The 15,811-nt window shown below is 38.5% G+C and overlaps 2 protein-coding genes across 4 annotated transcripts; both read left to right on the top strand.

Moving 5' to 3' along the window:
- The first annotated feature begins 2,758 nt into the window (after positions 1 to 2,758).
- Positions 2,759 to 4,563, top strand: dynlt5 (dynein light chain Tctex-type family member 5). 2 transcript variants are annotated; one of them, XM_028594017.1, is made up of 5 exons: positions 2,759 to 2,849; positions 3,124 to 3,266; positions 3,494 to 3,585; positions 3,995 to 4,119; positions 4,204 to 4,563. In XM_028594017.1, the coding sequence occupies exons 2-5, from the start codon at positions 3,154 to 3,156 to the stop codon at positions 4,405 to 4,407; spliced, it is 534 nt and encodes a 177-aa protein (XP_028449818.1). In that variant the 5' UTR covers positions 2,759 to 2,849; positions 3,124 to 3,153; the 3' UTR covers positions 4,408 to 4,563. The 2 variants fall into 2 exon arrangements, with proteins under 2 accessions (XP_028449818.1, XP_028449819.1); XM_028594018.1 differs by having other exon boundaries at positions 2,777 to 3,266.
- A 1,951-nt stretch (positions 4,564 to 6,514) lies between these two features.
- Positions 6,515 to 15,395, top strand: mier1b (mesoderm induction early response 1b, transcriptional regulator). Of its 2 annotated transcripts, none has more exons than XM_028593231.1 (13): positions 6,515 to 6,598; positions 7,405 to 7,429; positions 9,100 to 9,248; positions 9,425 to 9,625; positions 9,751 to 9,880; positions 9,991 to 10,058; positions 10,469 to 10,541; positions 10,666 to 10,817; positions 10,970 to 11,051; positions 11,203 to 11,297; positions 11,722 to 11,768; positions 12,998 to 13,125; positions 13,585 to 15,395. In XM_028593231.1, the coding sequence occupies exons 1-13, from the start codon at positions 6,590 to 6,592 to the stop codon at positions 13,899 to 13,901; spliced, it is 1,476 nt and encodes a 491-aa protein (XP_028449032.1). In that variant the 5' UTR covers positions 6,515 to 6,589; the 3' UTR covers positions 13,902 to 15,395. The 2 variants fall into 2 exon arrangements, with proteins under 2 accessions (XP_028449032.1, XP_028449031.1); XM_028593230.1 differs by having other exon boundaries at positions 11,641 to 11,768.
- The last annotated feature ends 416 nt before the right edge of the window (positions 15,396 to 15,811 follow it).

Here is a 15,811-nt window from a genome sequence, read left to right as displayed (position 1 = left end):
GTTAAAAGGCAAGTGTTTGTTAACAAATTCACCATATCAACTTAAAAGGTATAATATGTCAGTGTTCACAGCTGGTTTCCGCTGCCCACAAGTGGCTAAATTTCCAGTTTACATTTACTTTTTTTAAAGGGATTACATTAATGAATGGAATACCTTGGTTGTGTAGCTGACAATTATCAAATTAGCCAACTAGCTGAGTTAGCTACTGCATATCTGGCAGACGTTATATACCAAGGCAGCTAGTCTGCGAGCTAATCAAATACAGACTAACTTTCAAACACAGTTTCAAAAGGTTTCATAAAATCAGGTATGTTACCAAAAATGTATATAGCATACTTTATGTGTGGCTGTGGTGTGCCTGCTTATCATTCTACTACCTACCTAGGTTATGTGGTTTATAGCAGAAAAGCATGGAATTATTTTTGAACAATGATCATTTCCCTACAAAATATCATTCATGTGTTTGCAAAAAAAATCTTATTTTGTCCCATATGGCGATCAGGATCGAAGCAAATATATGTAATGCTATACTTTTACACACGCAGCCTTTACCACTACTTTGATGGCATATTGCCGTTAACGGGTCATGTGAACATAGAGTTGGAAATCCGTTACAGCCATTTGTCCTGCTGAAGAACAAAAGCATTACATTACCACTATGAGCAAGTGCAATGCTGAGATACATCAACTTTCCTACATCACAGGACTTTAGTGGTATTTGTGGTGGTGTGTGAATAGTCAAATTTTGTAACAAAAAGTCGATACTTGTGTGAATAACAGCTGCTACTTTCACTGGAAGAGTTTGGTTCCTTTATTCTGTTAATGTTACAGAAATTATGTTTAAAAGGGCCTTAAGATGTAAGACGCATACAGAGCCAGACAAGAGTGCCAAACGGTGGTAAGAAGGAGCTTTAAGTTTCAGGAGAAATATGAGGGACCTGGGCTGACAATTGTAGGAGTTGCCTTTGATGCTGCTTAAAAACTTGACCAATTCCTTTGACCATGATCTTTGATAGAGGTCTTGACAAGGACTATTGGGGACATAACAGAGTAATGAAAAGAAATGTCTATCAAGAAGACAGCACTATTTATGTCCCTGTTTTATTTTCTTGCTTTTCCACCATGTTGAATAAATGTTTTATCATTTTCTAATAGCAATATTTAAGTGTAAAAAGTGTACATAAAAAGCTATGTTTCAATATTTCTCTGGGCATATGGATGTGTCTGTGATTGTCTCTTGGTTTATTGATGTCAGCACTCATGATGAATTAGGTTCTATGTAACAACACTCCCACTCTTCATCTATTGTTTTACATGAGGGTTTCTTGTACCATAAACGTGTTACTGTTGATGAATAACTCCAAACGGTGATGCATGAAATCTGCATTTGTCCATTCCAGTCTTATCAATGCAACGCCAGTTATCCATTTCAATAAGGTCATGATAGTGTTACTGTATATTTGTGCTATGAGAGAAGACTTTTTTTCCTTCACTTAAACCTCCACTCTCTGTTTTGCTGTTGTTGCACCTTCAGAAACTCATTGTCAATAAATTTGGCATGTATTAATTGCTATTCCCATTCCATGCATCTGATATAGGTGTTTAACATTCTCCTGTGTTTGAATTGCACACAAAACACACCTTAAATGTCATTAATAAAACAATTCATGGGCTCATGTCACATATCAATATGTGTTTGAACATTACATTTTATTGAATGTTTTTTATGTGTTGACTCACAGTTTGGGCCTAGGTGTAATATTTCATTTAGTTGTTTGAAATTGGAAAAAAACATATGGTTCTTTCAGTTTATTAAGAACAACAGTTCTCAGTGTTTCTGTTACTTATGCTTCTGTTTTTCTTTGCCTTTTTTGAGCATACACTTAGTCCACCAATATGGAAGAGTTTCTGTAAGTTTATTTTTTCTACAATGTTTTGGCTGTATTCCTTTCACTGCATTAGACACAGAATATGCAAACATGTCATGTAAATTTCCCATCCAAAGATTTTGAAAGTAAATATATGAAAAAAAATATAATGTAATACCTGTTTTACTTGGTAATAAAGAAGAGGAAATATGACACATTTATCTCCCTCTCATTTGTTCAGAGACAGAAAAGTATGCATTATGGGGATATTGGCTAGATTATACAATTATTTTCTGTTTCTGTAAAAGTGAATCTCTCAACCTGATTTCTGCTGTTAGACTATTTTATTACTGTCATTTATGATTTATTCCTAAATTCCACAAAGCCTCAACTGGGTCACGCGGGTTCATCAGAGAGGAGAGGGTATGGGGACATAATATTATTAGGCTAATAAAGAAAACTATTTCACCACAAGGCCCATTTAGTGATTTTACACTTACATGTCTAACACGGGTTAAGCTCAGGTTAAAAAATAATTCATTCTTGAACTTGGAAATCCATGACAACTAGGCAAACGCTATGCTGATGAATATCATGTGGGTGATCAAAAGCTCCAGAACAGCTACTAAATAGACCTTGTGGTCAGATTGTTTCTCAACTGCTCTTACCAAGGTCAAGATTGATCTGAACTTAGGTCCACCTAGTAGCTTTTTTCCAGAAGCTTTTCAACCACATCTCACAGTCTTCATCTGCAGATGGAGTTATGAATAACGTGAAATAGTCCTTGAAAAATAATGTCACTACTACAAACAAACACAAATGTTTATCTTTGGGGCAGTTCAGCAGCAGGAAGCGTTCATACATGGAAACCCTTCCTACTCTGACTGATGGTTCATGGTTGCCATGACAACACCAAGCTCTACGGCGCTAGCTAGCTAGCTAGTTACTTTGTTCTGCTCGGTTCAAGAGGTCCTGAGATCGGTAAAAACGTGTTCAATTTCGCTCCGTAATATTTCTTTGTAGCCCAATTGACACGGCATAATCTGTAAAACTATACTGTTGTCCTTAATTAGCCAAAAAGAATCCCTATAACGTTACCCAGGAAAGCTAGCATAGCAATGTTTACATAGTTTAGCTAAACGCTTTCCGATTGAGTTTTCACTTCGACAATATGTGTTTGATACGCGTCCTCAAGTAACGTTACCACTGTATATGTTTAACTAGTTATTAATTGAGCTAACGTCAATATATTTAGGTTGTCGTCCTGTAAAGACAAGCCGTCATCATGTCTGACCTGCTTAAAGACAAATCCCAAAGAAGAGAGAAGAGGGCAGGAAAGCTGCCCTCAGAGGGAAACCATGGAGTCAGAGGCAAAGAAACAACTGGCAAGACTAAGGAGTGAGTAAAGTTAGATTAAGCAGACAATATGGGCCGATATCCACCTTTCATCATTCTTGTATTGTTGTCAGTCATCTTTATTAATCATAACGAATGGCAGAATTCAGAAAGCATTCCCAACACATGCAATATGTTTGGTTGAGAAGTTATACTCAGCTCTTCCTAAATTATTTGGAGGTCAGTCAACCACAGTGTGTACATACCATAACTACAATCTCTGATTCCAGCTCTATAAGTACTGTGTCGTACATGGATGAACTAGCACACCATGATGACAACCCTCGGATGGCCGTAACAACGGAGAACACCTACCAGATGGGTAAGATAACATTCACCAGTATGGCAGACATGCTCCACCACAGCATCATCACCAACTACAGATGTACTGTAACAGTATAATACAACAATGATCGATCTTTGATTCTTTAAGAGGTTTAGTTCATCCACATATGTGTGAAATGATTTTGATTTGATTAATTTAGTACTTAAGCCTCACTACAACCTTACACCAAGGCACTGATTTAATGAAGTGTTTTCACATATGTCCATCTCTCCCTTGTACATGCTAGGGAGAGCAGACATTTCGATGCAGTATTAATTGCAATTTCGATTGATTTGCTTTCCAAGTCCAATCAATGCATCACTATATTTTTTACTAGCCAAAGCAATTGCATAAGAAGTCAAACTTATTTGCCATGGTATTGTTGTCTTTGGTTTTTGTATCACAGGACCGTACAAACGCATCCCTATTCCAGCTGTCACAGACATACTGAAGGATGTACTTACCAGCTACCTCCAAGAGGAGGAATATGAAGGAGAGTGGTCTCAAAAAATGACAAAAACAATATCTGAGGTAAGTAAAACTGAAAAGCTCATTCATGCAACACTTTTTGAATACCTTGAACTTCAGTTTCTTTCTTTGGATTGCCCCTCCCAGGTGATAAGAGCCCGTGTGAAGGATCTCATGATTCCCCGATATAAGATTGTCGTCCTGGTCCACATCGGCCAGCTCACCGGGCAGAGCATGCAAATCAGCAGCCGCTGTCTGTGGGATGCAGCTAATGACACCTTCGCCTCCTACTCCTTCAAGAACAGCTCTCTATTTGGGGTGGCAACTGTCTACGCTGTTTACTTTGAGTGAATCATGCAGACATTGAATAGACTCTGATAAGAACACAAGGGTCGCTTTAGTTATGCATTTCTCACAGTTACGAAAAAAATTGCTGCTGTTGAAGAGTTCTGTATGTTGTATATTTTTCCATGTATAAAATGATAAAACAAGAATTTGCAAGAACAATTCATGTTGTTTTTTTTATTTTTGGAAGCATGGAAAATGAAATCACATTATCCTAACAATGTTCTGAAGATTTTATTTTAAGCTGATGTAAGACAGATTGATGATTATCAACCCAAGGACCCTTTGGATATTCCCCTTTTAGCAGAGCATGGAGAGGTCACTCCGTCGACAGCCTAGTTGACAGCACACTTGTATTAGTGCCTGGTTTTGGTCCCGCCAAGGACGGTCTATCGCTGGCTCATCTGTCGTCTTTAGTTTTGGCTCCCTGCCACCTACGGAGAGATATCAGCCTATCAGTAATTTATTATACAGTTGTGAAATGAACCCCAAAGCTACAAAGAAGGATTCCAGTGACTGTGTACTCACCGCCTGGCAAAGTCTTCTCTTCTCCCATCAGTCTTCTCCACCTGGATCCTCCGCAGGTGTACACCACTGCCCGCACAAACGCCCGGCCACACAGCCTCATCGTGTTTGTATTATCCTGTGTCTGTACCTGTGTTGCACACAACATGCACAGCAGCATCGCAAGCAAGATTAGGGACTTCATGGCGTTTATTCTCAGAAAACCTGATCCTGATCAACCCTTTTATATAGAGTCTCCAGTGATGTCACACAGTTTCCCAAGTCTTCCTCAGGTCATACCTGTGTACATTGTTTGTACAATCTTTGGTAACCATCATGTGCTTTTAACAACGGATGTCAATCTGGTCATTTGGGATATGTGTGGGAATCCAGGCCATTGTGATGATCACTGATTGTCAACATAAGAGAAAGAATGACTCATTTATGTCCAAAATGCAGGGTTTTTATTGACATGGATTTAGCAAATTGTTGCCTAATGGCTCGCTTGAGATAGCCATCCTACAACAAACTGAGGTGATGGCTCTCTACATAGCAACATAGTGGAGTGTGTGCCCACTATCATGGACATAAATCAGTGATTCCGAGAAGAGACAGTTGCATTAACCGGTACACTTGTTGTCAAATTGAACTGTGTCATGAAATAGGGTTGACCTTGAAATAGTCATTGCCAGCCCATGTATCAACTGGGCTAAGCAAAATCAAAAATATAGTTTTTATAATGAATGTGTCTTTCTCTCGCATACTAGTGATTTATATATATATTCAACATAAATTGTTGATATTCATCCCTGTGCTCAAAAACCTGTAACCTTGGTTATTTTGGCGATTTTAATTTGTCATGGCAGTAAATCCACAGGTGTAATTACACTATTACATAATTGTCAAAACTTTTATAATATGTTCAATGTTTGAATTTATTACATGATGTTGAATGTTCCTACACATCACTGTTGGGTCCTCTTGAGTATTCCCTTTATGGAATTAAAGCAACATTCAGTTTTGCATTACAGCCTGGCCATGTGAAGGTACAGCATATACAACATAATCTTTGCTGTAGGATCTAAGTGAATATGAATTATTGTTATTAACTTGACATAATTTTATTAGATTTTAGTTTTTCCCAGATAATGGCCAATGGATCAGTGCTGATGACCAAAACATTAACATATAAATTTTAAGAAATATATTCTAAATATCTGTGTCTAATCAGAATCAGAATCAGAAATACTTTAATAATCCCAGGGGGAAATTATTTTGAGGCCGAGGGTGAAACATTTCAGTGCCATTTACATTCATACTGCATTTAGGCAACTTAAAAAAAATTAAAAATAACAAAAACTTTACATATTCTTATTTCTTACTGATACTATTTTCTCGTTTTAGAGCATACTAATACATTGAATTAAATTGATTTAGATGTAATTAAACATTACAGCGTTTTAAACACAGTGGAGACTGTTTGTATATGTATATGTTACGTTTGCTAACGTTTTTATGAATATAATATTAGGCTACATAATGCACATAATAATACATCATGTCACTGCATCTTCCATGCCATGGAATAGTCATGGAATAGTATGTTCTTGATACTGCAGGTGGGCGGGGCTCTACATCCGGGAACTACGGCTAACCCCTGACGTGACCCTGCAGGATTGCAAACATGGCGGAGGTAAGAAAGTGAAATAAATATTCGGAAAAAAATAAATATATACTGTAAGATAGTTGGTTCACTCGAATGTGTACCTCGTTTGCGTGTTGTAGTTTTAATATACGAAATTAAGAATCAGATGTTTGCGTTGCTAGATAATAGCCATTTCTTGACACAAGAATGTTTACTAAACTTCGGATTTACGTTAGCTAACATTAGCGGCGCTAAGTTAGCCCTGACGGAAGGTAGCTGCGGCGTTAGCGATGCTACTTCGCGGTTTTGTTTAAGAATACCGAACTATCCATTTGAACGTTTTTAATTAGATACGTAGCGGTAGTGTCATGGTTAGAGTTATTTTATGTGTTGTTTTTCGATAATTATTCGCAGGCTGTTGATATCAAATGTAACTTGGACGCGTTAGCTAAATATATATAAAGGATATGTAGCTTTCAATTTCTATGCAAGTTAGCCAGTTGAGTAAATCAACCTAGTAAGCACTCGCCTGCTGTAACTTAGCTAACTGTGGGTGAAAGCAGGCAGTAAACACCACTGTACCTTTGCTACTCTATGTTGAGATGCTACATACATTTTCCCACAGGAAGTGGTGACAGTCTTTGTTTCTTTTTTTCTTATTGAACTGCAGTCAGCTTTTAGAGCACAGGGTCGAGCGCGCTTTTTCCGAACTCATCCGTGCCCCCCTGCCACAGTAACTTATTATGTTATAGATAAGTTGTATAAAGCGGCAAAACGTTTCTAATCGTACATCTAATGAGATTTTTTGCCTCTGAAGCTGTTCTTTAACTTTATTTATGTTTTCCGTTTTCCAGCCCTCCCTCGGGAATTCGAGCCCAGGTACATAAAGTTGGAGCCTTTTTGTTGTTGTTTAGGTGCATGGCATATCTTTCACATCTATTGTTCAAACTTACGTTTAATTATACATATTCAATTTGATGCTTAAAGGAACAATTTTGGCCTAAATGTAAAGAAAGGGAAGCACCTTCACCAAAATCCAAAACACAGGATAGGAACCATTATTCCCAAATTGATTGATAGTCTTAGACTTAATGATCTGTATTCTATCAAATAATTGTGTTATTAACAACAACAATAATAATAGTTATTATTTGTATGTTTGTGTTTTCTAATTTGCTTACACCAGTAATGTGTATACACAACGGTAAAACAAACACACAAAAGGCTTATTTTGCAGCTACACGTCAAGCCTCTGTCTATATATCAGCAATTTTATTAAAGCTAGGATTAGGCGATAAGATGGTAATGTAAGATTTAAAAGGAATTTTGCATCAGTGTGATAAAGTACTTTGATTATTGGTAATCAGTTCCGTGGACTTGCCAAAATAGACTTCGCCATCTTGGTTTTTAATCTGTAGGATCTTGGATTTGTCAGTTATGTGAAGAATTAGGCTACTATAGTAAACAAGCAAATTAATTTTAATTGAATTTTAATTAAATTAACGATATTGTGGGTATCAAATTACATATGCCAGGATAGAAGATTTGATCCAGTTCACCCACCCCCATACTTGAATATATCTTTAATCTAGATATACACTCACCGGCCACTTTTTTAGATAATCCTTGCTAGTACAGGATTGGATTGCCTTTTGCCTTCAGAACTGCCTCAATTCTTTGTGGCATAGATTCAATAAGGTGCTGGAAACATTCCCCAGAGATTTTGGTCCATATTGACATGATAACATCACACAGTTGCTGCAGATTTGTCGACTGTATGTCCATGATGCAAATCTCCACATCCCAAAGGTGGTCCATTGGATTGAGATCTGGTGACTGTGGAGGCCAGTTGAGTACAGTAAACTTATTGTCATGTTCAAGAAACCAGTTTGAGATGATTTGAGTTTGGGACGTGGTGCTTGATCCTGTTGGAAGTAGCCATCAGAAGATGGGTACACTGTGGTAATAAAGGGATGGACATGGTCAGCAACAATGCCCAGGTAGGCTGTGGCATTTAAACAATGTTCAATCTGTACTAAGGGGCCCAAAGTGTGCCAAGAAAGTATCCCCCACACCATCAGACCACCACAACCGGCCTGAACCAACCAGCCTGGATCCATGCCTTCATGTTGTCTACGCAAAATTCTGACCCTACCATCTATCTAAACGCAGATATCGAGACTCATCAGACCAGGCAACATTTTTAACTTTTTCCAATTTTGGAGTCTTGCCAATTGTAGCCTCAGTTTCCTGTTCTTAGCTGACAGAAGTGATACTTGGTTTGAACTTCAGCAGATCGTCTTGACCATGTCTACATTCCTAAATGCATTGAGTTGCTGCCACATTGGCTGATTTGATATTTGCGTTAACGAGCAGTTGAATTCGGTGCAGCTCTAGTACCTAATAAAGTGGCCGGTGAGTGTATATTCAGATATACTTGTTTGACCTTTATTGGATTTGTTCATGATTTTAAAGTAAATATTTCATTCAGTTATATTTATTAGTCAAAATTTGCAGTATCGCTTTCATTTTTGGGGATATTTTTCTAGGAGGTTCAGCAGGTTCCGTTGACCATGATTTCGACCCGTCAGCAGACATGCTTGTCCATGACTTTGATGATGAACGCACCCTGGAGGAAGAAGAAATGTTGGAGGCATCAGATGAGACCAACGCCAATGAGATTGAAGATCTTGCACGGGTAAGTTTCAGGCTTTGAGCTCATATTTGGTTTTGTCTTTTCAATCAATGGCAAGTCCCAATCCTGAGTTTTAAATTTACATTTAGACAAAAATGATTCCTTTAGGCATCAAATTGTTAAGTGTACGTTTAGTTAATTTTACAGTTTAGAATACAATGTCATTTTTCTTTCAACAGGAGGGAGAGATGCCCATTCATGAGCTGCTGAGTCTGTATGGTTATGGGGGCGGTTCACCAGCAGATGAAGATGAAGATGAGGAGGAGGAGGAGGAGGAGGAAGAACCTGAGGAAGAAGAGGATGACGAGGAAGAAGAGGAGGAAGAGGACTTTGACAACGATGAAAGCAGTCAAAGGACTGGCGAGTTAAAAAGAAATGAGGTATGTCGGTGTTTCTTGAGTCTCTTGACATTGATATGGTTTCCAAATACTTCATATATTTGGTTGTGTTGACTGTGTGTGATTTTTAGCATCGTTTGGAACTTTTTGTGTTTGTTTGTTTTCAGGGTGAGGGTGTTAAGATCTCGTTGGGACAGAGGGATGAGGCCCAGGCAACCTCGGAGGTTCGCACACGCTCAGTCAGGTCCCTTGGCACAGCAGAACTCATTCGCCCACAGAAACTCAAGTACTTTGAAAGTATGTGCCATCTTATCTCCTTTTCTTTCTCTTCTTTCCTCTTGTTGAAACTAAATGCAGATTTTTGTCTGTGGTTTAGCTGGTTAAATGGATTTCACATTGTGCCTCAGGTAATAATGATGTAGAGGAGGAGTCAGATGAAGATGAGGACTATGTTCCGTCTGAAGACTGGAAAAAGGTGTGTAAAAACTTTATTTATCTGAGTGTCAGACACTCGTACTGTCAGATTACAGCTTGATTTATACTATGCTGCCAACGCATTTGTCAGAACAAAAACATGGTTTCTTTGAAATGCTAAATGCCTTGATCAGATACATTTGCATACAGACTACTTCCTATTTATGTCAGGATTTGCAGCATGTGCAGTGTCACTTCACTATTGTCTAATCCATTAGACTTTTAGAAATACACCGCTATCAAAGTTGCTGATGGATTTATGGCTTAAAAACGCACTAAGCTCTCTTCACAAATACTACACTTACACACTACAGTTTTCATGGTGTAAAGAAAAAAAAAGCAGGTTTCATATTTGTAATCAATTATGAAGTAATTGTCAGCCAGTCTAAACTTTGTGTTTATTTCCAACAGGAAATCATGGTGGGTTCAATGTATCAGGCAGAAACTCCTGTTGGCCTGTGTAAATATAAAGACAATGAAAAAGGTAAGCTGGCTGGACAACATTTTAAGCTGTAAAACTGTGTGTCCTTTCTGGGTCCAAAAGAACTGAAGATGGTACGGTAAACAGAAGGTTAACATCACATTGCCTATATCTATTTGTCCTGTAGTTTATGAAAATGATGACCAGTTGTTGTGGAACCCCGAGTGTCTTCCTGAAGGCAAAGTGGTGGAGTTCTTGACCGAGGCATCGAGGCGGACAGGAGAGGAGAAGGGAGTGGATGCAATCCCAGAGGGATCCCATATCAAAGACAATGAACAGGTGACAGCATAATATTCTATATTTTTTCTCTCACTGTGAACAAATCCCATGAAAAGACCAGAACTGTAACAGTAAATTAATTCTACTAAACGAGTTGCAATCGTTCTGTATTACATGTTTATTCATTTGTTTATTTATTTGTTTCCCTGTAGGCATTGTATGAACTAGTGAAATGTGACTTTGACACAGAGGAAGCTTTAAGAAGACTTAGGTTTAATGTAAAAGCAGCCAGAGGTAAGTAGACAATCAAACCTCAATGTCCATCACATATTGGCCTTCAGTTTTCTCTGATGCAACATGTTTGGGGTTATATCGTGTTCTGTACTTGGATCATGTTAAGAAAACCTTGCAGACGAAAGATTAATACTTATTCTCTGTGTAACAGAGGAGCTATCTGTCTGGACTGAAGAGGAATGTAGACATTTTGAACAAGGACTAAAAGCTTATGGGAAAGACTTTCATTTAATACAGGCCAACAAGGTAAGAGCAATGTTTCAAAGCCACATTAATGAACCATTTCTGATTAATATGGCATGACCATGTGTTGATAACATTAAAATCATGTTTGATAATCACAACATTCATTTGAAATGTATGTTGATGTGTTTGCTGTGTGATGCTGAGGGTTGGACTCAACCTTGTTGCATTTTGAGACAAATCAAATTTCTTAGTTTTTTGTGTTAAAGTGTCTGTAGATCATATGACCTTTGTCAGAGTCCCAAGCAATAATTTGATTTGTCTCTTATTTGAAATTGTACTGAATCTATATGTTCAGACGATGGTAATAATGGTTATTTCATGTCTGCTGAATTAAATCTTTCAGGTGAGAACTAGGTCTGTAGGAGAATGTGTGGCCTTTTATTACATGTGGAAGAAGTCTGAGCGTTATGATTTCTTTGCACAGCAAACCAGACTTGGAAAAAGGAAATACAACCTTCACCCTGGTGTCACGTAAGTTTTTAAAATATGTGTAAAATATTAATGGAAGAAATTGTCTTCCTGTTTCAGGTTGATGTGTTTGGTCATGTTGGTTGTTTCTAATATTCCAATAGAGGTTTTGTGATCCACAACTACAATACAAACATCCAACCAGTGTAAAAAAGATTCTTAGTTTGTTTTTGTGTGAAAATAAGTCAGCTGCTGGTGGGTCCTTTTTGCAGACACACATGATACATTAAACTTAATGCTACTTAAAAACGCAGATTTCTTTGAAAAACATAAGGTGATGACAGAGCTCAATTGCATTTCTGTGGATTTAAAGGTAGCTGATGGATTTATATTCAGAATACATGAGCATAGGGTCTGAGGTTCATTCATGGAAGACTTTGGAGTACAGGACATATACTGTTAAATATATAATAAATTCTGTATTTTAGAAAGGGCACTGTCTTGAGTTTATTGCTGCAGTCTGTGCTGTGTAGAATGAGCCACTCCAGTGAAAGTATCCCATGTGGTTTCAGGTCTCAGATAACAAACGTATGATTTCCCTGTAATGTGGTGTCTGTTTCCTTCCTTCATACGGATGCCTCAGCCATGGTTATGGTAAAAAAAAATATTTTTAGCTGTATCTTAATATCCATCAGTTCTTATTCTGTTGAAACACTCCAGGCAGTAAGCCAATAAAATGTATTTCTATTGTGCATAAAGAAACCTAAGGAATCTAATGAGATGTAAAAAATAAACTAGTAGAGATTATATACATTTTTGTCTCTTGCTATGAATGATGGGTGTAGTGTAACATTATTGCACTGCCAGGGTCGAACAGTAAATAAAAGACTTTGTGTTATTTCAGCCAAAGGAATGTAACAACCACAAAGCCAGAATTAAATAAAAAGATAAAGCTTTCAAGACTGGGACCAACCTAGTCCGTAGATAAACTTGGCTTAACGGATAATATCGCTGTATGGAACACCTTCTGGATGTGACAACGTAACTGGTGATACCGCCTCAACAGCCACAGCAGCACACGGTTGGGATTGGCTTCATGTATTGCAACAAGCTTGTATCAAACACTACGATTCAACGTGCAGTATTAGACCAGAGCTAGGAGGACCCAGCTGCAATCACTTCTAGGTTAGAAAAAAAGGGACCGACCAGACCACATACACTTGGCTAGTCTTTTAAACCATATCAAGAGTGAGGTTGTGTCTAACGGCCGGTGTGCTGCTGTGTGTCATCAGAGACTACATGGACAGATTACTGGACGAGACGGAGAGCGCCACGTCCAGCAGGGCGGCGTCGCCTCCTCCCACCACCTCCAGCAGCAGCGCCAGCCACTCGGAGAGGGAAGACGGCAGCAGTCAGAACGGTGAGCTGATGAATAACAATGACTGATCTACACATACACTAGGCATGGGCCGGTATGAGATTCTGGCGGTATGATAACCTTGAGTAAAAATATCACGGTTTTACGGTATTGCAATTACAGCTTTAAAATGTTTGATTTTTGAAATGTCTGGGTAAAAAAAAAAAAGGGATTTCTAAAGTGCACTTTCTGTCCTTGAAGACTCAAGGACAGCTCATACCCTAAGTGAAGTAAGTATGTTTTAGTGTCAAAATACCGTTTTCCCAAGCCCTTATAAAAAACTTTCTCACATGATCTGATGTAGGTTTCTGTATGGTGACGTTGCTTCAGTGCAGTAATTTGGATGGCGGTCTGCACGGCCCCCCCCATCTGCATGGCCAGATACTACTACAATCTTTGTAATTTGTGTGGTCAAACGTTTTAGTTGTGTCAAACCACTAACTTTTAATTTTTCATTGTCAGGTATCGCAAGCCACAATTCAAACCACCCAGTGGACGGCGCTCAGTTGCCCCCAGTAAATCAAGTCCCGTCTGAGTCCGTTCAGTCCAACGGTCCCTCCCATCCGTCAGTGGAAGCTCCTCCTCCCATCTCAGACAACAACTCCAATGGCTGCAGCCAACCCGGTGCGCCCAACCACGACCAAAATGGTTCTCTGGAGCCTCCGCTGGAACACAGAGACACGGCAACAGCACACGAAAGGCCGGCCAAGAGATGCAGGACTGAGGCCGAGCCGTTAGGCCAAAGTGAGGTGGAAGCATCCAGAACACAGGAGGACTGAAGGATACACAGTTACGTGATGTAGACTAATAGACGCTGAATTGGGCGGGAAATTGTCCCTGCTTCCCCAGAGGAAAAGGGTGAAGAGGATGAGGTAAGATGAGCCCCTCTTGGCCCGTGAGCGTAGTATCTCCTAAGAGCAGACTCACTCTTTGATAAGGTCAAAGGTCACTGAAAGTCACACCTTAAAGAACACAGCCAACCAAACTGCAGCTGGTCCTCCAGGGGTCCACCCCCCCTCTCCATGTACTGACTGCCTGCAGAGCTCATTCCAAAGTACCACAGCTCCACCATGTCCTACAAAACATCTTCTACCAATCGTCTTTATTCCCTTTTTGGTGACAGACTAAACAAAATTTTGCCAAGAATTTCCTTTTTCTATTTGTACTCAAAGAAAATAAATCACCTGTGATATTTTTTTACACAAGAGATATTTATATTTTTTAACAAAAGAAAAACTATGATAGGTAACTGCTGTTCAGGCTATTTGAACATTTGATGAAACGGGACAGGTTTTAAACGGTTATGTGCTGGTGCTGTCGCTGGCTCTCTTTAGTTGCACTTTGATTGTATGTTCCTCAACATTACTGATAAGGAGTGGTGTCGAAACCCAGCAGAATAACATTTTCACTCGTCTTCTGGCCGTTTGTTTGATTCTGATGAATAAACCAATGGGTTAGTCCCCCCGCTGGTTTGTTTGTGTAAAGCAGCTGACATCAGTGATGTCCTGTATTATAACTCATGTAGAAGATTGCTGTATTTTTGGATTTTCATAGTCAGTGCTTTGCTCAACGCGTTGTTTTTAATAGACAGAATGTCCGTGCTTTTTAATGTAAAGTTTGTATAGATTTCTTACCTTGAGAAGTTGGTACATTTTTATAGCTGTCTGTCCATCTGTATGTTCTGGTCTTCCTTACAGGCTGGGCTTTTTGTTGTGAAATCTTTCGCTCTGTTGCTCAAAGATGGATGTAATAAAAAAAAAAGTAGCCATTCCTCTTTCCCTCTCTGTTCGACAGCCCTTCCCATTCCTGTGTGACCTTGCGCAATCTGAAATGTTTGTAGCAGAGAGCCTCACCTTTTGTGCGTAGAAAAAGGCCCACGTTGTGGTTCAGTTTGCTGCTTGCCTTTGGTTCAAAACCTCTGCTTACTCAAAGTGCTTAGTTTCAGCCCATATTTCCTGTCTTTCCTCAGTGAGAGGCTTCAGAGCAGTGAGACAGACCATGTTGACATGGGGGGGGTCATTTTGTTTTGGTACACTAGCTGTTCAGGTTGATGCTTGCGTCTTTTACTTTGTACTCCAGCTTTGAACTTAACATTCACAAATTAAGATAAGTTTGTCTCAAATAATGTTGATCCATGTAGTATTTTCTTTCCCTTTTGTTGACAATGATGTCTTGTTTCTTTTCTCTGTAAATGAATAAAAATGAAATGTATTCCAAGACTGGCTATGAATGGAATAACATTGGCTATATTTAATAAATGTATTAATGAGTGAGTTGTTTTGTGAGTTTTCAAACTGCACACTTCAACAAAACACTTCATAACAAAAATGCAACACTTCACAATTTAATTCAAAGATAGGGTTACATTTTATTTTATTTTTGTTTAATACTCTGATGCCATATTTATTTAACTTGTATTTCCGTGTTCGGATCAATTGAAAGCCGGTAAAGATAAAAGGGAATGATTAGAGTGAACAGTAACTCAATATGGCAGGTGAGTATTTTATAAAAAAAAACACTCACAAAAATGTAAATCTATCCTCTAATTTTATTGATTTGTCAAATGCAAAAAACAATCTCATGACTTTGTATTAATCAGTGAAATGTAATTATAAAAAAAAATATTTAGGCACTTAAATTATGGTTTATGACAAAAGTCTGCAGAACATTTCAGGCAGTAGGTCAGTCA

The sequence above is a fragment of the Perca flavescens genome, chromosome 12, assembly GCF_004354835.1.
Source record: "Perca flavescens isolate YP-PL-M2 chromosome 12, PFLA_1.0, whole genome shotgun sequence".
Classification (NCBI taxonomy): Eukaryota; Metazoa; Chordata; class Actinopteri; order Perciformes; family Percidae; genus Perca; species Perca flavescens.
Note: the sequence above shows the minus strand (reverse complement) of the source record. Positions and strands in the feature narration are given on the sequence as shown.